The sequence below is a fragment of the Brachyhypopomus gauderio genome, chromosome 19 (assembly GCF_052324685.1).
Source record: "Brachyhypopomus gauderio isolate BG-103 chromosome 19, BGAUD_0.2, whole genome shotgun sequence".
In the NCBI taxonomy this organism is placed as follows: Eukaryota; Metazoa; Chordata; class Actinopteri; order Gymnotiformes; family Hypopomidae; genus Brachyhypopomus; species Brachyhypopomus gauderio.
The window spans coordinates 5,538,841-5,563,064 of record NC_135229.1 but is presented as its reverse complement, the minus strand read 5'-3'; the positions used below and the strand labels follow the sequence as shown (position 1 = coordinate 5,563,064).

At 41.7% G+C, this 24,224-nt stretch overlaps 3 protein-coding genes and 1 long non-coding RNA gene across 4 annotated transcripts in view; 3 read left to right on the top strand and 1 right to left on the bottom strand.

Annotated features, from left to right (window-relative positions):
• The first annotated feature begins 319 nt into the window (after window positions 1-319).
• Window positions 320-13,284, top strand: tfr1a (transferrin receptor 1a). Its single transcript, XM_076981533.1, has 18 exons — window positions 320-451; window positions 3,855-3,905; window positions 4,549-4,786; window positions 5,587-5,776; window positions 5,906-6,128; window positions 6,214-6,336; window positions 6,438-6,533; window positions 6,789-6,928; window positions 7,029-7,192; window positions 7,300-7,419; window positions 7,538-7,623; window positions 7,734-7,797; window positions 7,891-7,955; window positions 8,046-8,116; window positions 8,243-8,327; window positions 8,470-8,694; window positions 9,605-9,757; window positions 9,891-13,284. Exons 2-18 carry the CDS (start codon window positions 3,873-3,875, stop codon window positions 10,131-10,133), a joined length of 2,319 nt encoding a protein of 772 aa, XP_076837648.1. The 5' UTR covers window positions 320-451; window positions 3,855-3,872; the 3' UTR covers window positions 10,134-13,284.
• Window positions 13,285-14,060: 776 nt separating this feature from the next.
• LOC143482929 (uncharacterized) lies at window positions 14,061-22,658 on the bottom strand. Its single transcript, XR_013122330.1, has 2 exons — window positions 22,194-22,658; window positions 14,061-20,020 (listed from the first exon to the last, which is right to left on the bottom strand). It is a non-coding gene; the product is annotated as an uncharacterized LOC143482929 (long non-coding RNA).
• On the top strand, window positions 14,493-21,191 carry LOC143482927 (transferrin receptor protein 1-like). The gene is made up of 16 exons (XM_076981534.1): window positions 14,493-14,664; window positions 15,543-15,723; window positions 15,833-16,055; window positions 16,159-16,281; window positions 16,390-16,485; window positions 17,100-17,239; window positions 17,340-17,503; window positions 17,603-17,722; window positions 18,183-18,268; window positions 18,397-18,460; window positions 18,539-18,603; window positions 18,684-18,754; window positions 18,855-18,939; window positions 19,097-19,327; window positions 19,812-19,964; window positions 20,159-21,191. The coding sequence occupies exons 1-16, from the start codon at window positions 14,493-14,495 to the stop codon at window positions 20,399-20,401; spliced, it is 2,217 nt and encodes a 738-aa protein (XP_076837649.1). The 3' UTR covers window positions 20,402-21,191.
• tnk2b (tyrosine kinase, non-receptor, 2b) overlaps window positions 21,756-24,224 on the top strand; it is a 38,071-nt gene continuing 35,602 nt past the window's right edge. The window contains exon 1 of the mRNA XM_076981503.1: window positions 21,756-22,005. The gene's annotated coding sequence lies outside the window, so the exon portion shown is untranslated. The remainder of the gene's footprint in view (window positions 22,006-24,224) is intronic.

Sequence of the window (24,224 nt, the reverse complement as noted above, 5' to 3'; positions counted from 1 at the left end):
GTTTACATGTATAATGTGTACAAATAAACTCAGAATAACACACTGATGCAGAAGTGTTCGAAATGTGTTCAAGCTACATGTTTATGCACTAACACCTCACACTCATAAAATGTCAACACAGTATTCCATGGAGTTTAGTAAACCCCACGTGTTTGTAATAAGACTTCTCACGAAACCGATGCTTCATCTCACTCTGTTAACCCTGCAGCGAATTATTCCAGCGCCAGGCGATGTATGTGAAAACGCAGGAGACAGTTTGTAACACAACACGCTCCAATTAAATTCAAGATGCCCTGGCACACACGTGTAATTTCTCTTCAGATATGACCGCACGCGCTCACGTAGTCGGATGTGACGTCGCGGCGCTGCTGGTTTCTTCTGTCCATTGAAACCTTCATCGCTCCCAGACGAGCCAAGGCAGAAGACAGACGAAAGGTCCAGTGCGTTTAGGGTACGTCCAGAAACTTGTCAGTCTAACAGCATTAGTCACTTTTGTCATTTCCCTGTAGATATTGTTCACATATTGACTGTAATGTGATTTTTGTTTTCTTTCATAAATGCTTTTTAATACATAGGAAACGCTTATGTGTTGATGGGGATCACAGCGTGGTTAATTCTGGATCATCTTGCGGGTCGGTTTGAACCAGTTAGAAGTTTGTCAGCCCGGTTTAACTTATCCTTACACAAATAAGGAGTGTAACGCAGGAGAAGGGCTATGTTAAACAAGTCGTATTTTGAATTATACCAAACAAAATATGTCAAGTTCATTAACACGTGGCTGACCTTGACAACAACTGAGTTAACTTTCCGAGGAAGGTCAATAATGTAAAATGTGATTAATTTTAACGCTACTAGGTTTGAATTCAGTGTTTTTGGTAATGACAAGCAACATCATAGTCGCTAACATAATATTATTGATTTATCAAGAACTGAATATCAGAGAGTCTTTTCCCAAATGAACCAGTAACTTCACCTGCTTGAATAGTGTCGATATAAACTCAGGCCGATATTAGAGTGCGAGTAACTGGGTAGAAATGGCTTGTCGTTGTGTCAGCTGATGAATCTGTTTCTTGCAGAAAATCAGTACTGCTGTATTTCTGGGTGATCTGTAACAACTGTACAATGCCATTTCACGGGTTATGGTTTTTGTATAGTAAGGGCGATTTGCAGTGTGCCTTTGATAAGTTCCATGCACTTACATGCAAAGATAGGGTAGGCTACACTTCATCTTATGTATGGTTTTATATTATTTTATATATTAAAATATAAAACAGATTGCCAATATTAGTACCGTTAACTCTTGGATATAATTGTGCACGTATATGAAAAGGAGAGGCTCAGTTTAACTTCGTGAGAGATTTATTGCAGCTACAGGGAAAAAATACATGTTACTGGGGTGATTTTAACCTTACTGCTTAATGATATTCTTACTGTTACAACATGACGAGACATGTTAATGTTCAGGTCCAGGGGCAGTTTCAAGGGGCTCCAGAGCATTAAAACGTAACTCTGCCAGTCTTAGAACTTTCCAGTGTGACTCTCACATGACCGGGTACAGTAGAGCAACATATGCGGTTTTAATCCCACAAAACAGCAAAACGATGGCTTTCAGAGCCACACATAGAAAAAAAAACTTTGACACATTAAATAAAGCAATAGCATTTATTCTAGAACTTTCTTTTAATGAAAGAATTATTTTATCCAGCCTGGCACTCTGCCACTTTCCGCTGTGCTCTGGGCTCTTTTGAATGGGTGGCAGAGATGTGCACTCATTAGAAAATCCATTCATCAAAAAAACTTTTTGTTTGTTTATTAAAACGTAACAACATAATTGTGTCATTATATATTTAGTGTGTTGTTATTTGTATCGATTTATGATATTTACATATGAGTTACTGGCACCAATATCCTCAATGGTCATGACTGCATGACAAAATCGATATATGTATGTCGATCAGGTGGGTCAGTTTGAACTTTGTCAGCCCGGTGTAACATATCCTTATATATATGATGCGGTAAGATACAGTGAGGCAGTTTAATTGCTGTGCAGCCTCTGATCTTAGAGCTACAGGACCATGGGCTGTGAGGCTGAGTTTGATCTGATTGTGTGCGATCCGAGTAGGGTGTAACCCGAAAACCACTTCCCTATCTCACGCACGCACGCACGCACGCATCACGCCAGGCTGCTGGGACAGATAGCAGTATAGTGTTCTTCGACATTCAGAATTGACTGTGGCGGAGGAACCTTACTCTCTCAGTGGACTTAAGATTTTGAAGGCCAACTGAACTTCTGTTACATTCATATAGCTCCAAAGGTATGGCTTCTTGTGAGGGTTGTTCGTCATCCCCCCATCAAATCCTTGATGGTGAACTTCCTATCTACACCACACAGCTGTTAATTTAGAAAATCCAAAAGCAAAGACAAGAGCCCGTATGAATTTCAGTGTTTTTTCAGGTCATGGCAACTGTCATGTCAAAAACCCACCGGTCAGATTCCAGAAATAATTTTATAGTGTGGGCTCCTTTTAGCGACCCCTACTGGCCAAGCCAACAAGCGCGTGCTGATAAAGACCAGCCGTGCCATAGAATTTTTTGCCAGTTAAAACTTGATCAAACCCATACAAATGTTCGGCATTTCATCAGATTTGGGATAGAATTACATCGATTTAAGCATCACGTTCCTAAAATGCTCTATAGCTTATCTGGCTTTCCAAGGAGGCACTTACAGTCTGTGGAAAGCAGCGGTACTCTGACATTTATGGTCCTTATTTAGTCTTCTGACTTTGTCATTGGCATGTCCACCTGCCACTAGCAAACGCCACCAAAGGTCGAGAAAAGGTTATCTTTTAAAACTACACATTGCATATCCCTCTCAACATGTAAATCAATAAAAAACTACAGTCTAAACAGTAGGTTGTAGGTTGTAGTCTAAACAGAAACAGGCTGTACTCTTAACATTTGTTTTAATGGGGGTTGAAAGAATATTTCAGTGAAATGTTTTTGCAGCCAACACGTTAGATTTGGCTCACATTTTTTTGTGTCACAGTTGGGATCTCTGCATTGTTCGGCTAGATGAAAGAGTGTCAGGTGATCTCTACCACTTTTGTGGTGTTTGGTTTCAACGTGCAGCCAATCGATTCTTCCATCCCCAGATGAAGCCTCTAGCATATGGCAAATCTTGTCTGCCGCATTTTTGTGAGAGGTTTTCCCTTTCATACACTCACACACTCAAAAGAAAGGTGATCTTTTTGCCCACGAGGCTCTAAAGCATAAGATGATAGCTTTCTGTTCTGATTAAATTTCAGCTTCAGGAAACACAACAGTCAGTCTGCTTGTACCGGGAGGCTAATTATACCCCACTGTAGTTTCAGGAAGAATATCTTCTTCACTTTGATTTCTGTGAGTTGAAGGGAAGTGGTGTACCACGGGTTATCTTGAGGGTCCTGCCAGGTATTACTTCTCCTGCACAGCCAAACCTGAAAAAAAGCAGTGCTGAAATAATACATAACACAGTGTTTGAGTCTGGGCACAATGAAACACTGTGAGAAGGAACTCAACAGGTTCTTTTTTTCTGTGCGTTTGTTCTTAATAGCCTGCAGAAAAAAGTGCAGATTAAGCTACAGTTTAACCTCAGCTTCTGGTCACAGAATAGTAATTAAAGTACTTGGAAAGACACTTGAAATGGTGACTTTCTGGAAAAATGAACAAAAATGAACAAACAACAATGTTGTTGTACTCCGTGTTGAATTCACTGTAGCTCAGTGCATCACCGTTTTTAGTCGAATGACCACTTTAAAACTGTAGACTTAAGTATCACACATTTAACTAATTCAACATCTCTCTCTGGCTTTCAGGCGTTCACCGAGGTCACAATGGATCAAGCCAGGTCGACAATATCAAAAATAGTAAGTCATGCTTGTTATGCTGTTTTAATGGGAAATAGAGTATGCTTTATGGGACCTATTACAGTTCTCTTGCCTATTAAAAAGAAACACGAAACAAGCAATGACCCATAATGCATCAGTTATTACTAGGCTATGTATATTCTATGGATGGACTAATGAGTATTCCTAAAACTATTAGTGTTGTAATAAATCACATTTATCACATTTAATCACATTATTTTTAGCAGATTTATGTTAAGAAATAAAGAAACTTAAAGCAGAATTTGTCATAGTTGACTTTTTGTCATAGGGCTTGGAACACAGTCTTGCCCTGTGTGCTGAAAACTAAGTTCATTTTCTTCTAGTTAATCTAAGATAATTTTACTTGCCCAGTGAATCAAGTTGAATTGCCTGATGAATATTCCATTTGTTGGAGACTTTGTTGGTGAATTTGACCAAGTAATCATTACATTTTGCAGGATGCATGCTAATCAAACATAGGCACCTTTTTGTGGCTTGGGGGTTAGGAAAGCTGATCCCAGAACAGCTATCTTCGTCTAAGACTATTTATATTATAGACCCTGGCCACACTACACTGGAACATTAATGTACTATCACCAGCCTGGAGACGGCAGCGTTTAGTAATCTTGCCACATGTCCACAGTTCAATGGAGAGCCGCGCTCCTATACGCGCTTCAACCTCACCCAGAACATGGAGGGGGACAACAGCCAGGTGGAGATGAAGCTGTCATCCGACATGGATGAGGAGGTGGGGGGAAACGGAGTCGGGGAGCATGCGAAGCACCACCCTCATCAGTCCTACACCACCACCAAACCCCAACAGCGCCCCCCCAGAAACGTGTGCTTCATGGTCGCTGGCATCATGCTCATCTTCGTCATTGGTAAGAAGACTTGATTTCTCACTGACCTCTGGTCAGTTTTTAGCCACGAGAACATCACCCTTTTAGATGGTGCACAGGTCTCAGCGCAGCCGGGACTCTAACGTGGAGCTTCCATGGTACTGGGTGCTGTGCTGATATGGGTGTATCATGCCCAGCAGTGTTACTGGAGCGTTTACACTTTGCACACTCGAAAGTGGTCTGGCGCCTAGAGATATCAAGATAACTGCTGTCCTGTGTAACTGACCATGAATACAGAGTTGGAAGATATTGAACACAAATGTCCAAGGCAACAGATTGGCTGTAGTCTCTAATTGTACAATATCATAATGCTTAAAAAAGCCAATCTTCCTCCATTCACCCAATCTCGTTTTTATGTCACATTAATCACAGAATGTATACATACCATTTTGAGATACCATTTATTCCAGACTAAACTAATAAATTATGTTTGTAAGAGTTTGACTGCTACAGTCTGTTCACCTCAAGGAAATATAGCCGGTACCATTTCCTCTTAAACCACTACCCATAAAACACTGGGCTCAGGCGGTCGTGTAAAGGTTGAAAAGGTCTGGGGACAAGAATGTGAACTGGGTGTTGCATTCAGTTCGGCTGTCCTTCAAAATTTGACCTAATCATGGTTATCCATAGCAAGCTGTTATATAAAATGTTTCCAGAGTATACTTTCAAAATCTGGTGGAGACATGTTCCCATCGCAAAAGACATCTATGGACTCAGGCCCCTCCTCATTAACTTTGTCACATTTGTGTAATAATGTCATATGCAAATACCCTGTTTTTCAGGATACTTGATTGGCTACCTTGCGCACAGAAAGTCAGATGTAGGCTCTCCAGCCTGTGCTAGTGCTGTTTCCACTAATGGTGAAGATGACACCATATATCAGACTGAAACGGTTTCCAGTCTAGACTGGAGTGACATTACGAGCTTGTTCAAAAGCAAACTCACCCAAGACAGCGTTGAGAAGAGCCTCAGGTATTGATATGTAACTTTTACTACACTTCTGGTGACACATCATCTAGAATGCTCTTTCTAAAACATTTTCTATAGTAAAGAGGAGGTTCGTGTTGCTAAACTACTTTCTCTTTTTCTTTTTCCTCTCAGCGAATTCTCCTCGGACAGTCACCAGGCAGGATCTCCAGGGGACGAGGCACTCGGCAATAAAGTGCTGAAAAGATTCAAGGATTATGGAATGGACCCCTGGACTGACGAGCACTTTGTAAGGATCCAGACCAGCCCGCCCAGTGGTGCCAACAAAGTGACCTTCCGTGGTAAAACGTTTGCTGAGTCTGGCTTTTTGTCTTACAGCGCCCTCGGATCAGTTCAGGTTCGTGTCGTTTGCTCCAGCGTGCAAATTCTCTCGGGTCACGTGACATGTCTAAGTGTCTAAGCTGTACCGCTTGGTCTCACAGGGTGCGATTTTGTATGCGTATTATGGACAAATGGATGATTTGAGACGCTTACAAGACCTTAACATTAACGCTAATGGAAGAGTCCTCTTGGTCAGAGCTGGAAAAATTAGTTTTGCTGAAAAGGTGGGTAACGTTTGTATTTATTTATTTATTTGCTCATTCTTTTTTTTTTTTACTATTTGGACTTGCTGATTGTTGTGTTTGTTTGTTTCTGAAACGTACAGGTCGCTAATGCAGTCAGTGTGAATGCAAGTGCAGTGTTGATCTACCCAGACCCTGCTGACTACTCGTTTGATAGGGAAACTGACCTGTTTGGCCATGTAAGTCCCTACAAATGTCCTCGAATTACTAAAGACCTCATCAGTTTTTTTTGCAGAGATTTCTGAAACTTAAGATTGGCCTGTAATTTGCAATATCACTGTAGCCTTCTACCACCACCATGATGGGTCCCCCCACAATGTAATACTCGCTAAGTATCCTTTGGACATTTTGTCCACTTAAAATTGAGGGGCTTAAACCCATAAAATGTGCATTAAAGTGATTGGGTTGTGGTTGAGCAATGTGTGTTTGCACAGGTCCATCTGGGCTGTGGCGATCCGTACACTCCGGGTTTCCCGTCTTTCAACCACACCCAGTTCCCTCCAGCTACGTCCTCCGGACTGCCGAGTATCCCCGCACAGACCATCAGAGCGAGCACAGCTGCAGCCATCATGAAGTACGGCGGGCCATGCCAGCGAGAGAAGCTCTCGCACTCACACACACAGTTACGTTCTTCGGTTCTTCTCCTGCAACATGTGCTTCGTTGTTCTGTCCAGGGAAATGGGAGGTGGGAATCCTCCTCGCGGCTGGGCTGACGGAGGTCTACAGGTCTACAAGCTCGGTGGGGACGACGACCTGGCCTCTGTGGACGTGAACAATGTTCTCGTTGAGAAAAAGATCCATAATGTGTTTGGGGTCATCAAGGGTTTTATAGATGCAGGTACATCATGGCACAGTCACTGACCCTTGCACTATGTGTATTAGCCAATGTCATACAGGCACATAGTTTAATCTTTTCTCTTAATCTCTCTTAATCCTCTGCTTTAGATCGTTATGTGGTGATTGGAGCTCAGAGAGATGCCTGGGGTCCAGGATATGCAAGCTCTACTGTTGGCACTAGCTTACTGGTTGAGTTAGCCAGAACTATTACCGAAATGAAAAACAAAAGTAAGTAAAATAAGATGAAAAGCAATTTTATATTTTGTTGTTTTTGACTATTTATTCCTGTGTTTTAATATAAATTAAACATTTACAATTTCCATGCACTTTCTTTTTTATTTTAAAGATGGGTTTAAACCAAGGAGGAGCATAGTGTTTGCAAGCTGGAGTGCTGGAGAATACGGTGCTGTGGGCGCCACCGAGTGGCTGGAGGTAGGAACACCATTCTGTTCACTATTTACCACATAGACTATATTGTAAGACATTATCATTGCAGTGTGAACATCCACTTAATCATGTTTGTTTGTGTTTTTGCCCCCCAGGGCTATATAAGTTCCCTAAACATGAAAGCTTTCTCCTACATTAGCTTGGACGGAGCTGTCACAGGTATTGTAACATTTTGTTTCTCAATGACAAGTAAAGTATATGTAATTATGTATATAAATATTACAATTACTAACTATCTAATACTTTTTACAGGTCCCACTTTTAAAGCCAGTGCTAGTCCACTGATGTACGACCTGATACAGAGCACTTTGAAAGAGGTGTGCATTTCTAAGTGGGATTACTAATTTTTATGCGTTACTTTGCAATAGAAAGTCCTGGAGAACTAATTCTCTCTCATTGGTTTACAGGTAACCTTGCCCAATGATCCCAGCAAGAATTTGTACTCACAGGTGGTTGGATCAAACTGGGAGACTGCTGTGTATGTGAGACGTTCATTGCTCAGAAAATCAAACCAAATCCTTTTTGAACTACTAGAACAAGGATATTTTGCGTTACAGTACCTGTATCCAGCATGTCAATGTCAGTATGTGATTCTCGTTGACAGGATGGAGCCAATGAAAATGGCTGACTCTGCCTATCCATTCCAGACCTTCTCTGGAATCCCTTCCGTGTCGTTCCGCTTGACCTCAGTGAGTATTACTGCTCTTCCTGCTCTCTGACTTTAACTTCAGAAGGTATCTACTGGGCTCAAATCCCTCGTCGGGTGTGAAAGCTGTACATGTGGAGTGGGTTGGAATTCAATTACGATGGCGGCTTGTTTGTTTTTCTCAGGACAAAGACTATTCTTTCTTTGGCACGAGTCTGGACACCAAGAAGAATCTCGTCATTAATGTATTCAGAGTAGGTGCGCTGGTGAAGACGGCGGGCGAGATAGCGGGGAACGTGGCCCTTCGACTGGTCCACGACCACCTGCTCAAAATGAACGTGGAGAAGTACAGCAGCCTCATCCGTTCCCAAGTGGCCCAAATCAACAGGGAGGTCTTCAGCCTACAGAAGGTGAGGCTTCCAAGTCTTGTGGACCAAGTTGCACCAAGAAATGTGCCAAGCCAAATGTGGTCCAAGACGCTAATGTCCCTCATTCCCGCTGTGTCCATTTTGTTCCGCTGGTGGTAGATTATGAAACAGAACATTTCTCTTGCGGTATTTCTGGTATCGTAAATGGAGTTCTTCATGGTTTTGGAGGGCTGTGGTTTTCTTGTTGCGTGTTCATTTCGACATTGTTGCCCCTTTCACATATTGGGAAGAAAGAGAAGTCAGCACAAATGTGGTTAAGGAAACTACCACAGTTATTGTTCCCATTTACTACACAGGGTCTTATAGTCAAGTCCTTGGGACCAACCAGATGGTGCTTAATTTTTGCTGTAACCCAGTTCCACTAATAACGTAGCATAGCGTAGACTGAAGACCCACCTGCTTGTTGAGTTCTTACCAGAGCACTAACTCGGCTGATACCACTTGCCATTGTTCTTTAAATTGTATGTCTGTCTATGGTTATTTGTGCTTCTTGGCAAATGTCTAATTTGCAAAACACTAGGTAATGACATTGACTCCTGTAGTTTAGTAGTAGTCCGACTCAATGGTGTCTTGAATTCTGGCCTATCCATACTATTTCCTAGGATGAATTCTGTGATCGGATGCAAAGCACTTTGTAAGTCGCTCTGGATAAGAGCGTCTGCTAAATGATGTAAATGTAATAACACTGACAGCCTAATGTAGGCATACTGGGGGTCATGTCAGAACAAAAATATGAGCTTTTGGTGAGCACTCAAAGCTTGACTTACCTAGAAAAGCTACGAAGATGAACCCAGAGTTTTCGTAAACAGTACAGTAGAATGTTTTTGTACCAAACGATGACCGTGGAGATGTTTTGTGTTCCAACAATTATTTATTTTCTTCATTCCTTCAGTCTAACCGCATTCCGAAGACCCTGAAGATGCAGTGGCTGATGTCTGCTATGGGCTCGTACAGCCGTGCATCCAGAAGGCTCCTGACGCTTATCCAGAACAGCGACCTCGCGGACACAGAGCAGTGTCGCATCATCAACGACCGCATCATGGGGGTATGTCAGAATGGGCTCACAAAATCAGCAGCTGTTGACATAATTTTGTGTGTTTTATCTCCTAGTAATGTTATATTATCCTGTTTACATATATTGAGGTCATCTGTGTGCTTTTTTTTGTCTGTGTCTTCAGGTGGAGAGGAACCTGCTCTCTCCCTACGTGTCTCCCCGGGAGAGTCCGTTCCGACACATACTACTCGGCTCGGGCTCCCACACCCTGGGAGCTTTGCTGTCCCACTTGGCCGCTATAAAGGACGGGTCGGCCGGTGCCGACATCGATGTGCTGAGGAATCAGTTTGCTCTGACCACCTGGACCATCCAGAGCTGTGCCAACGCGCTCGCGGGCAACGTGTGGGAGATGGACAACCAGGTTTAGGTGAACTGATCTGGCTCGTACCTTGACTATGAACATTCTAGAACCTTCCGATGAAAACGCCCCCCACGCCTCCGTATCACAGATAGACCTCCATAGGTTCATATAGGTTTACTGGAGCATTCGAAAGCCATTCTGTTCTATGTTTCAGCCAAAGTTTAGCCATACTCATTTCTTAACTAGAGTAATAAGTTTAAGCTGCATTTAAAAGGGGCAAATTTAGCTATTGCCGGATTGATTTTTTTGTCCATCCCAGCTGTATGAAGAAGGTAAGCAAATTCCTAACAAACAACAAACATCTTCCTGAATTAAGACACAACTATACCAGACATTTTGAGGTAGCTTTCCTCAAAGAGTACTGTAGATTAATTGGAAACAAACTGTATAGGAAAATGCCAGCTTTAAACAAAAGCACATTAACATCGCAGGGCATTGTAAGTTGCTGTTCTTGTCCAAGCTTTGGGTTGAAATACAGTACAGGATTGCTAAACGCTAAAAATCATCTGTAGAATAATGCTCCAGATATAAAAAAAATTGTTAAAGCTTCAATTGGTAAATAACAAGAACAAATTGCATTAGAAATGTTTTAGGGACAAAACTACGATAAAAGAGGAAATTAGAAATCTGTAATGTTAAGGCAAAAGCTGATGACATTCATACTGGTGCTTCATGAATATGTAGTTCTACTAATATATTACCTCACACAGTATTTTTCTGAACAAATGCAGTCAAAATGCCACATGACAAAAATGTAGATCAGTGCGCAGACTTAAAGTCACAGGGTTCTAATTTCATGTTTTTATTGATGGAGTATTTAATCACGTTACAGTATGGGAATTCTACGAGTTTTTGTTACATTATTATTTGCTAGTTTTCTGGATACCTTGTATAGAAAACCTTATTGCAAGAATCCTTTGGAATTGGAAGCCAGAGTTCGGTGCTCTTAGAATATCTTTCCAAGCACAAAGCCTCAATCTGTCATCAGTTAAAGGATTTGGATTTTGGAGTTAATGAATTGGAATTCCTTTATCCTGGGATGTTGAGTTGGAATTCCTTTATCCTGGGATGTTGAGTTGGAATTCCTTTATCCTGGCTATACCTGATAGTTGGTCTAAGACGGGCCTAACAGAGGCTACTTATTGCAGCACTGAGATCTCTATTTATTTGTTATTTATTTATCAGTGGCAGAGTTCACTATAAATGTAACGCCTTTTGTAACGCCTTTTTTTAAAATGTATAATTATCGGAAGCAGTGCCTTCCATAATTATGACAGTTATACTGTCGAAATGTCAAAGCAGCATCTGCTACAGAGGTAAACTTGATTCCAAAACCCACAGCCAGGGACTGTCACCTTAACTGGTTCAGTGTAGCGTCCCAGGTAGATCCACTCCATGACCACTCGTTGATATTCAATATCGGGCGTCATCCACACAGATCATTTGACTCGTCTCTGGTCTCTCCATTTTGGAACACTTTAATTCCTGATCCTAACCATTATCGGGAGCAGTGTCTTCCATAATGAGAAGATGATGGTAGTTTTTGCCTACCAGCGTGTTGATATCGAGGGCAGTGTCCCTCATATTTCACTGTAGGGTTGTATGTAATTATCGGGAACAGTGTTTCCCATAACCCTGTACATATCAGCATTCACACACAGTGGCTTTGCTAAATGTCCCATGTGTGGGGCAGCTTGTAGCAGTTTGAAAAGACAGGCAGAATTAAATCAAAAATGTAAATGATGGAAGGTGATTTTATGCACTGTGAGATCTTGATGGACATATGAATGATCATGTAGAATGTGTGTTTCTTTCTTTTAGGTTTGATTTTCCTTGTGTTGCATTCTTGCTTGTGCCTTATGTGATTTCACACCCTTTGACGTTTGAATGATTTTCCCTCCTTTTTTACGCAGGGCTTTTTTCTATTTCATCTCTCTTGTTTATTTTAGAGTTTGCTCAGTCAAAATGATCTTCCTGAACTTCTTTTCTACTAAGATACTATGCTTGTATTGTCCAAGAAAATTTCAACAAATTTTAAATACTACATCTTTGGCTCTGATTGAAAATAATCATTTTTCATTATACAAAATTTATGCACAATGAATTACTTTTAAGCCAAGCCAACTGAAAGTTGGGATATAACTTTATACCATAAAGCCATGACCCGGAAGTGCTTTGGCTCAAATTTAAGAATTTGGGTGTTACACCCCGCCTGCTATCCTGAAAGATAAATCTCTTCTTTGTCAAAAAGATTGATCATTTCTCACACTTCAGCAGTCCAAAGTCCTCGCTATTTTTGTATAAGGATGTCGAGTACAACTGTCCATGCAATAAATACTTACATCATATTCAAGTTTCTTTGGCTTTGGTATACACTGTCTCACTGCACCACGTGTGTTGTTCTTTTTGAGACATATTCTGCAGAAAATAACACTCTAACTATTTCACTTCAGTATGCGTTTTACATCGCATCCAAGTATCTTACATATGCTCATTTTATTTCAGTCATAATGCCACTTTTCAATAGCTCCAGGTTGAGGATACAATTTGTTAGAAATGAAACTTCAAATTTTATACATGGAATTCTGTCTTTTATACTTTAAGGTGTGTACTTAACATTTCAAGTTTGGATTAAAGCTATTCTTGTGAATTAAATTTCGTTGTCACCTTTGATTAGAAGATTATTGTTTTTGTTTGCCTCCAAATGAACTTTATTATTTAAATTTATTTGCCCTTAATGTGACTGTCTCTGTTTCATGTATAACTGAAATCTTTTTTATGAGTGCAGGGCCGGTGCCACGGGGGGTCTTATTAATGTAAATAATAAGACCCATTTATTTTACAACAATTGCTACATGGCGCCCCCTCGCCCGCTCAACAATCGTTACATGGCACCCCCCGCTCAACAACTTACGTTTGCAATTTTCTGACGCCCCCTCACTGTATATGTTCTGGCGCCGGCCCTGTATGAGTGGAACAGCAGCCAGTATCTGCTGTTTATATGGGCTCCTTCAAAATAAGATTCAGCCGTGAATCAGAGACTATTGTAACTTTCTATTTTAAATGTATCAATTGAATCAATTTGAAATGTATATTCTAAATTGTAGATTTTGTTTTTGTATTTGGATCTGGCATTAAAGTGGTGCAATTCACTTGGCATGACATTGATAATTCATGTGAAATAATTTAAAACCAGATCTGACTATAATTACTATGTATTAACAATAATATCATACTATTGATGCATACTATCTTTGTCATGCAGTCAAAACTTATAAATGTGTTTTTTTTCTTCAGACTTCCCAAATTACAAAAGCAGGTATTCTGACAGTATAGCTGTGCCAAATGTATCCTTCTTTCCATATCAGATATTAATTGAAATTCCAGTGTGTCAAAATATTAATGAAAATTGTTCAAAAATAACCGTTTGTTTTCCGGCCGCCTTCATACCGGGACTTTTAAATTGACGGGTAGTCTAGGAAACAGGATATGATCCAACCTCAGGAGTTCACATGACTGTTGATTCTCCTGCACACTAACCAGCTACAGTGGATATGATTAGTGCTGCTTTCACATATTTTTGGTAAGACAACAACTGTATGTGGAATCTTCTTTAGACTAAAAGTATTAACATTGCGTTGGAGGGAGTTTGAACTGGGAAAAGTCCCATGGAAAGTTTCTGTAGAGGGTAAAGAAAGTCAGAATGTCTGCACTAGTATGGTGTAATTCTTGTAGCTTACAAAAGAGCTTTGTTTTTGTCATTACATTGGCAATATTTGAAGAAAAAAACTTCTGAAGGCAAGTTAGATGGCTGTGTTGTTGACATTTTTTCTTACTTAGGTAAATAGTATTTGATGCAAATTGCATGATGTTTTAAAACACCAAAAAAAAAAAATGCTAATGTATTTTTGTTGTTGTTTTGTTTCTTTCGGAGGAGGGGTGAGGCAATACAAGGTCATGAAATGGATCAAAAATATAATTATATCCCATAGGCTTCTAATGGGCACAGAACAGGACAAGGTAGAAAAAACTCAAAGCTAACACAGCAGTGCAGTTGGCCGTTTTTCAGAAGTGCGTTTATTTCCATCTCGTACCGGAAGTGTGTCTTTTGAAGACTGCTGAATATCCAAGAAAAATTCTGTGAGTTAAAAGACAACACCCTTCCTGTAATACTCTACAGATGTCTTAATGCAAACAAAGTTTGTGGGGGCAAACGCATTAACCAATTACACGTACAAAGCTTTGCACAGTACACACTAAACCCACTGCTGTGGGAGAACAGTGTGGTAGCTTCTAAACCTTGCCAAATATTCACAGCCAATCGAGGAGCGGCGTTCCTGCACAAGTTTCTACCTGCCTCAGAGCATGGAGGAAGACGATGGTGAAATGGAGCTGATAGTGCCCTCGGACACGGGCATTCAGGATGAAGGGCAAAGTCTTGGAGAACCTTATCAGCCCCATTCCAGCAAAACTAGCCAGCCCACCACCAAGTACATCTGCATTGTGGCCTTAGCTACTCTGAGCACCTTTGCTTTTGGTAAGAAGCTCTCTTTAAAGAAAAATAGGTGAGGCATAAGGAAAGATATGATTGGCTGGGTTGGTTTACTGTATAAATAGTTGAGTGAATAAACATGCACACAAAGAGATGATGTGTGAAGGGAAATGTTTGAGCTGAACTGCAAACAAAGGTGAAACGACAGTCTCACTGTTATTCACAGTTTAGGTGCAAAGACACTAAAACACTAGACCGACCACCCAAAGAGGACAATTCAACGCAAGGGAAGAGATGGGTCCAGTCCTAGAGGACCTGAATGTATGTGGGGGGGGGAGAAGCTCTGAGAGTCAGGAGGGAAAATATTCATGTGCAGGTGAATCTGATTAAGGACGAAGCATCAAGCTGGTGACGGCAGTAGCTGCGAGGTGGGAAATGAGTGTGTCATGGTGCACAGTATGAAAAGCAGCACTGAGATGTTCGAGAAGGAGATGAATGAGGGAGCCACAGGCAGCAGAAAGGAGGGGACACAGAACAGCAATCTTGGTGGGGCATTGTGGGTAGAAGGTAGATTTGAAAAGGTTTTGAAATGTTATAGTCAGGAAAGGGTGTAATTATCATGCTGTAGCTCTTTCTAAAAATGTATTCAAGATTATAGGACAGGATCAAGCAAGGAGGACAAGGATTTAGATTTTGAGATTTGAAGTTTAAAGATAAATGCCGCCTCAGTGCAAAGGAAAGTTCTCAACGGTTTATCAGGGGTCTAAAAAGGGAATCACTGTAGTCGGGAGAAAGTAGTACTTGTATTTTTTTTCATTGTGAAAAACCAAACTGCATATTGTGTGTTTCTCTCTTGGTCTACAGCTACACAGTACTGTTGAGTGAGAGGTTTGTCAAACTTTTGCTCATTGTTTGTTTTTCAGGATATTTGATAGGCTATCTTGCTACCAAAGAGACACACATGGACACCTCAGGCTGTAGAGGTCTTGATATCTCTGATGACACGGACACCATGATTCCTACAGAAACCATATTTGACTGGAGCAATCTCACATCTTTGTTAAGAAATAAACTGACCACACACAGCATTGAAAACAGACTCAGGTAATCATACACACATCTGTGGCCTACATGCACTAGCCTGTGTTCTCTCTCTAACCACTGTTCAGAGCCAGAGTATTTGTGGTCCTCAATAGCTTATTCATTTTCTCAGCAAATTCTCCAGTGACAGTCATCAGTCAGGATCTTCAGGAGATGATTTGATCGGTGAGAATATTCTCAGAAGTTTCAATGAGTACGGTCTCAGAACCTGGAGCGATGAGTTCTTTGTTAAGGTCCAAGATCGTCCCATAAGAGGAACCAACAAAGTGACTTTCCGTGGTACAACTTTTGAAGAATCTGGCTACTTAGCCTACAGTGGAAGTGGACCAGTAGAGGTTTGTATTTAGAGTTTTTTTCCATGAAGCCTGCCTGTTTATTGCTGGACATGAATGACATAATTTGGTAATAATGAAATTAATGAATAATACCAATTTGCAGGGTGCTATTTTATATGGCTATTATGGACAAATGAGTGACTTTCGGGCCCTACAAGACCTGAACATTAGCTCGAATGGGAAAATTGTCTTGGTCAGAGCTGGAAAAATCAGTTTTGCTGAAAAGGTGCGACCTTATTATATTGTATTTTATTTCTAATTCTTCTTTTTTGTGTTACATTGTTTATTTGTGTTAAATATTTTATTTCTTTCTCATATTTTTTTAAACGTACAGGTCGCTAATGCAGTAAGTGTGAATGCAAGTGCAGTGTTGATCTACCCAGACCCTGCTGACTACTCGTTTGATGAAGGAACTGACCTGTTTGGCCATGTAAGTATTCATCTTAAAGTTTTCTTCTACAGTTACCAGATCTTTTGCGTGATTTCCAATTAACTGAAAGGTTGACACATTTAATTAATTGTACCATGGAGCATAAAATATTTAAATGCCAAACATGAGTGGGCCCCTTTTTCAGCCCGGGAGTTTCATGCCCAAATCCGGCCCAAAATTATTTTTCCCTCCCAATCGGCCCAAACTAGAAATTGACATGAGCCGGCCCATCGGGAATCCTCCCGAATCTCCTGATTAGCCACTCTGGCTCCGAGTTCTGCTGTATTGCTAAATATTCATGAGCACAAGTTTAACTTGTCATTGAATGACTCATGGCATCAGGATTTGAAGTCACCCAACAGTCCTGTGACTGTACAGCATGTCAGCAAAGCTGTTGGTTACGCAATAAAAGAAAATCTACTTAACAATTACAGTGTCGCTGAGATGCAAGAGATTACCTACCTTTCCTGATTGACAAGTCAAATTTTTAGCCAGGGTTAAGACTGAAAGCTTAGTTACTCAGATGTGTGCTTAGTGATGGTGGAAAACAGCTGAGGGTTTGGGGGAGGGAGGTGGATCACATCACCAAAGATTGATGTGTTCTGATTTCACAGGTTCATCTGGGCTGTGGCGATCCGTACACTCCGGGTTTCCCGTCTTTGAACCACACCCAGTTCCCTCCAGCTACGTCCTCCGGACTGCCGAGTATCCCCGCACAGACCATCAGAGCGAGCACAGCTGCAGCCATCATGAAGTACGGCGGGCCATGCCAGCGAGAGAAGCTCTCGCACTCACACACACAGTTACGTTCTTCGGTTCTTCTCCTGCAACATGTGCTTCGTTGTTCTGTCCAGGGAAATGGGAGGTGGGAATCCTCCTCGCGGCTGGGCTGACGGAGGTCTACAGGTCTACAAGCTCGGTGGGGACAACGACCTGGCCTCTGTGGACGTGAACAATGTTCTCGTTGAGAAAAAGATCCATAATGTGTTTGGGGTCATCAAGGGTTTTATAGATGCAGGTACATCATGGCACAGTCACTGACCCTTGCACTCTATATAGTAGCCAATGTAGTCTTCTCTAATCTCTTCTCTTAATCTCTCTTAATCCTCTGCTTTAGATCATTATGTGGTGATTGGAGCTCAGAGAGATGCCTGGGGTCCAGGATATGCGATCTCTACTGTTGGCACTAGCTTACTGGTTGAGTTAGCCAGAACCATAAGTGACATAATAAGCACAGGTAAGTGTGTGTAATTGTAGATAAGAGTTAGACCAGGGGTGCTCATTACGTCGATCGCGATCGACCGGTCGATCGCGAAGGAAGTGTCGGTCGATCGCGAAGGAATGTGCGTAGATCGCGTCACATAAAATAGTAGTAGATGAATCGCACATCTGCACTGACGGTTGTATTTTGATTGACATTCACGGTAGCCAATCTGCAATCCACTCAACAAATTACGTTCGCCACCCCCCCCCCCCGCTCAACAAATTACGTTCGCCGCCACCCCGGTAGATCTTTCTGACTTGGTCATCTTATAAGTAGCTCGCAAGCTGAAAACTGTGGGCACCCCTGAGTTAGACTCTTAAGCCAGACCTCTGTCACAAGACTTATACATACTTATATGTGGCTAAAAAAATGTCAAATAAAAACCAATCTCCCCCTCTCTCAAAAACAAAACAAAACAAAAAACAAAAACTAGATGGGTTTAAACCAAGGAGGAGCATAGTGTTTGCAAGTTGGAGTGGTGGAGAATACGGGACTGTGGGCGCCACCGAGTGGCTGGAGGTAGGAACACCATTCTGTTTTCTATTTAATCAGAATAATCCAAGAATAATGTGTATTCTGCATAGCAAGAATTGATCAGTTCCACAAAACTATCTGATTAATCATTTGTTATATTTTTGTACCAAAAGGGCTATTTGTCTACACTAAATCTGAAAGCTTTCTCCTACATTAGTTTGGATGGTGTGGTGACAGGTGTGTAAGAACCTGCTTATTTAATAATAATAAAACACACAAAAATAATTGTTCTAAACATCTAAATGCTTCTCACAGGCTCCTCGTTTAAAGCCAGTGCAAGTCCTCTCATGTATGACTTAATAAAGAGTGCTTTGAAGGAGGTAAGTGGTTTTTATATGGCACTTAAATGTAAAAAATTGGCAAATTTGTAGAAAACCATCTCTTTCACATTCGGTTGCAGGTGTCCGCACCCAACAACAGCAGCAGGACTTTATTTTCTCAAATGGCTGAATCCACCTGGGAGAGAGATGTGTATGTGTGAGCAGCATGAAGAAATTCACGCCACTCCTCCTCTAGAATGGGGGTCCCGTATCTGACAGCATCCGTCATGGACTGTGATTTTCGTTAACAGGATGGAGCCGATGAAAATGGCCGACTCTGCCTATCCATTCCAGGCCTTCTCTGGAATCCCCTCCATGTCATTCCGCTTTACCTCAGTGAGTATTATCGCTTCTATTGCACTCTCATATATGTCAAGATTGGAATTACTTCTATTATATTAATGTCTTTGTACAAACAAAATGTGTCTGTCAGGTGTGGAATATTTGATATGAAAGACCTTCCATTAGCTTACCACTGTCTTGTGTCTCTCAGGGCACAGAGGACTACCCTTTCTTTGGGACCATGCTTGACACCAGGAAGAATCTAGATGGAAGAACATCTCAGAACGTGCCAGCGCTGGTGAAGACGGCGGGCGAGATAGCGGGCCACGTGGCTCTTCGGCTGGTCCATGACCACCTGCTCAGACTGAACGTGGAGAAATACAGCAGCGTCTTCCTCACCCGACTGGCAGAGATCAATAGGGACGTCGTCAGACTGCAGATGGTGAGGGTTCCTGACCTGCACTAACTGGACTGAAGACTCCTGAAGGATGGACCAAGAAACTAAATGTGGTCCAAGAGGCTCATGTGCCATATTCCTGCTCTGCCGCATGAAGTCCTTCTTGTATTTCTAACATATTTATGTTAAAAAAAAAAAAAAAATTGGACTGCACTTTTTGAGGATAATGATCAAAGTGCCGGTGTAGCACCACTTGTCCTCACACATTTATAAAGTGTTTTTGTTTTGTTATGGTTTTTTTTTTTCCATCAGCTTGATTCAGTACACTACCAGTAAATAAATGAAAACGATAAAATTAAGGCAGGACTAAAGGGAACAGTCTCCAAACTTCAGAGAGGGGAGTAACTAAGTAACCCAGACAAAGTTCAGCAGGGGGACGAGGATCTGATGACCGGGGAATATCGGTCCACGGCGTGAGGATGGGCGCGTGGTAACGTGCTGCTTTTTATCTTCTCATCGCCCTCCTCAGGACGGCCGCGTTCCAAAGGCCCTGAAGATGGAGTGGCTGATGTTGGCTGTGGGCTCGTACAGGCGAGCCTCTAATGAACTCCTCACCCTCACCCAGAACAGCGACCTCCAGGACTCTGAGCAGTGCCGCATCATTAACGACCGAATCATGGGGGTAGGTCAGAGCGCAGTCGCCCCGCATGACATCTGTGGCGCTTCCTTTCGGGAACTCTATGGTATAACACACAGGAGACGCCAGAATTACACAATGCTTTATGCTGGGCTTTTCTGATGAATCGACAGAAAACATGAGAAGAGATTATTGCTTTAGAAGTCTCATTATTAGTCTTTTCCTCTCTGTGTGTTCAGGTGGAGAGGAACCTGCTCTCTCCCTACGTGTCCCCCCGGGAGAGTCCGTTCCGACACATACTACTCGGCTCGGGCTCCCACACCCTGGGAGCTTTGCTGTCCCACTTGGCCGCTATAAAGGACGGGTCGGCCGGTGCCGACATCGACGTGCTGAGGAATCAGCTTGGTCTGACCACCTGGACCATCCAGAGCTGTGCCAACGCGCTCGCGGGCAACGTGTGGGAGATGGACAACCAGGTTTAGGTGAAGGTCTAAAATTGATTGCACTGTACAGATTTTTCTGATTGCATTGTAGTGCATTGTAATGTGGTGTATTACAAGAATTCTGCTATAACTTTCAAGGAGTCACGCTAACATGGATTTATGCCACTGCAGACTTTTAATTAAAAAAGCAAATTTTATGTAAATTTTATATAAATTTTATAAAAAATTTTAATATGTCTGTCTTTTCAAGAATATCCAACAGAAAGTTAACAGCAAAGTTTAAGTTACAATAGAAGGCTTTATTACTCAAAAGGACAAGGACATTTGCAATATATTATTACTATTATTATTAATGATAAGAGGAAAATATGCCCTGTAATGTGAAGGCAAAAACTATTAACATTTTTGTACACACCACACATACACAATCTCTCTCTCTCTCTCTCTCTCTCACAATTGACAAAATATGGCACATTTCACACACACTTCTCATTGCTCACACTTAAGGATTTCAAGCTGTGTTGCTGTGTTTAATATATAAATCGTTTACTGAAATTAATATTTGCTTAATTGGGTCGTTACGTTTAGTTTAGAACTTTATTGCCTATATTTTCCATTTATACTTGACTTTGACTTTTTTTTTCTTTTACAGTGGCATTTTCTATTAATTTACCATACATTATAAGTCAGGTCCAGATACGTTTTACTGTCTCCAAAGATGTTGAAGAATTGCACTTATTTTGATCCTCGTCTGGCGCATTTAAACCCCTTTGTTACACATTTCCGTCATTCTCTTGAAGACAATTCTAATAAATGTCATATGAATATATTTTCACTGTTTTTCTTTGCTTCTGTCTTTCTCGAGGATATCACAACACAACATCGCGACATTTCGTCTCACATATCAGTAGGACGATGTAAAGCAACTTTTTGTTTATAGACAGCGTAAAAAACCCCAAAGCCCAATGTAAATTGCAAACGCTCCCCAGTAACCTACTGACATGCGCTGCATTTCCATATTTGGCCAGAAAGCGGCGCTAGAGCGCCTTCACGATTCCATCGGAGATCACAGTAGCCTACAGTATTTAATGTTAAGTCTGATTTTTGTCTAAGGAATTATCTAACTTTGTTGACAATGTTAATGCATTTTACCGCTGCTTTCACTTATTACATTAGACCTTTTTTGTGCTCGGCCATAACACTACCTCCATAGTTTTACTTACAGTAATGCACTGGCATTACTGAACACATTGCATGCTATATGTTTTTGATGGTCCGATAAGATTTTTACAGAAGGCTTTTAAGTTTCAAAAAAATGCCAAACGCCAACATAATCCAGCCGAAATTAGGAAAGGCATTTCCCGAATATTGCCGTGTCTCTTTAAGAGTGGGCTGCCGTCAGGAGTGTGCACGAAGACGGCGAGCGACCGGGGATCGACGCCAACGTAGTGAAGCCGTGAAACACGAAAAGCGACAGGAGTTTACAGTGTCCAGCAACGACAGGAGTAACAAAACTGAGAAAAAGTCGCGAAACTCACGGTTTGAATGAAAATTAGTGCCATAACACGTAAGGGAAACTTCACAAGTGTCTGACTGACTGCCCGACTGGCGAGGAAGCGCCGCCGCCGGAGATAATCTGACAGGTAGGAATGCAGATGCATGCAAACAGCTTTAACAGTGACTACTTTATTTTATTAATAAAAGCATTTATATAACAGGATAATACACACTCACCAGCGATTGCAGTCTATTCAGACACACAAGTGCAGGAAATTGTGCTTTGATTGCAAGTCAAATACTGCTTTTAAGTTAATACTAGACTCCGTCTCACCTGTACGAATCAATGTAAATGGCGGGAATTCAATAGCACGATTGATCTGCCACATGATTTGATGATCTTCTGATCATGATTGATCTTCTATGGTGCTTTGGTCCAGTTTGGTTTATTTCTTGGTCAGATCACAGTGAGACGTCTTCTGTCGCAAGTCCGTGAAGGGCTGTTGGCCAGATGCAACGCCTGAACTCATTCTACAGCAAGCCCCACACATGGGGACCTCACCTAATGCTCCACTCTCCTAATAATAATAATAATAATCTAGTGTAAAGGTGAACGCTGCTTTAGAATAAACTCTTAACTCTAGGCTAGTCTTGGCAAAGGGTCGTTAACCTTAATTGATTGATGAACGTGTCTGAGGTGTAAATTGCTTTTGCGCAACGAGCGGTGTAAACGGTGCAAACTGCGCCAGTCCGCACTCGCGCTGTGGTTGTGCGGTGTGACTCGTCTCCAGCCTGCAGTGAGGGCTGAGGTGTGTTTTTGAGAGCTGGAACAAAACGTGCTTGAGTTTGGCGAGGCGAAGGGGCTCCGGGGGCTCTTTCTTCACCGAGGTGGTTCAGTCACGGGGTGTTTGGGGCCCCACCTGCCGTGTAGCACCTGACGCCCCTGGGCTCTGTCTGTCTGGGACGAGATGTGAGGAGCAGCTTTTGCGTGTGAGGGCAAGCCAGTACTGGGGAAGGTGCTTTCTGTTGCTGCCCCCAATAATAAAAAAAACAAGAAGTAATTTACCTCCTGTACCTGATGGAGGGGGAGTTTTGACGTCTAGGACACCTTCAGGATGTTTCTCTATAACCGGTGTTTCTCTGGCCTGGTAATCAGGGAGGCTGATGATCTCAAATAAAGGTGAAAACGAATTGGATGCTTTGTGGATGGCGCTATAAAAAAATATAGAATTAAAATGCTTAAGAAATGGGGCAGGCAGCCTTCCCCCCGAGCTGGACATGTTATTTTTGTTCAGGTGAATGTGGCTTTCTTCCGTTGAACTTCAGGTTACCTCTGCTGGCTGTGCGCCAGTGTTGAAGAGCGCTGTCTGCCTTCACCCCCCAGGACCTCAGACACCCGGGATGACGTCAGGCAGCTCAGCTGGCTGTTTGCCCTCACCAAGCCTGAACTAGCAACATGTGCCTTTATGAGGAATAATGAAACGAAAAACTGCATGTCAAAATCAGGGGATAATGACATTCCCCTTTGAGAGGGTTAATTAGACAGTTGAATTATTTTTGGTACAGTGAGACAAAATTTACGACAGTCAGCTCGAGCAGTCGGGCCTCTCATTGCTGAATGATTTGATCAATGGCTGAGTTCTTTTGATAAGGCCAGAAATGACACGCAGGGGTGGTTTCTGGTTATGATATCATGTGGAGGTTTTTCCAAGTTGGGATAATTGGTATTTGCATTATTGCGGAATGCGTTTGAGCGCTTTATTGGTGGAAGAAAGTAATGTACCCTCGTGTTGGATATTCGGACAGGTTTTTTGCCTAATAATTAGTTTTTGCTTTTCACACTATTGCAAAGCAGGGTTTTAGAAGCCGCTTCAAGGAATTATGATTTTCCTGTTTCCTGTGTTTTTGGAGTTTCTCTGCTACTGCTGTTGGTGTCTGGTTGGTATTTTGTACCCTCATGTAGACCTGTGTTTATTTTTTCTTCAGGTGGTTAAATCATCACAGACACCTTTTACGTTCTGGCTTCAAAGTAAATGGTTGGTTGGATCCATACATTAGACGTGTTAGATGACAACAATATCATATGAACATATGAAATAAGCATGTTCCGTTTTGTAGAAAATCATTTGAGATGTTCTCTCAGTATATCAGTGACAGAAGGTCAAGTCAAATATTTAAACTTATTTATAAAGCAGAAATCAGAAATATGCATTTTATGATGTCCATTTATGCAGCAGTGTAAATTATGGGGTGAAACGGTGGTTGTGATTTGTCCTCTAAAAACTAAAGTTGTTTTTCAAAGCTTTTTTGTACACCAAGAATCAGTAGTTTCCTAATACGTTAGTCTGGGACAGTACAAAGATCC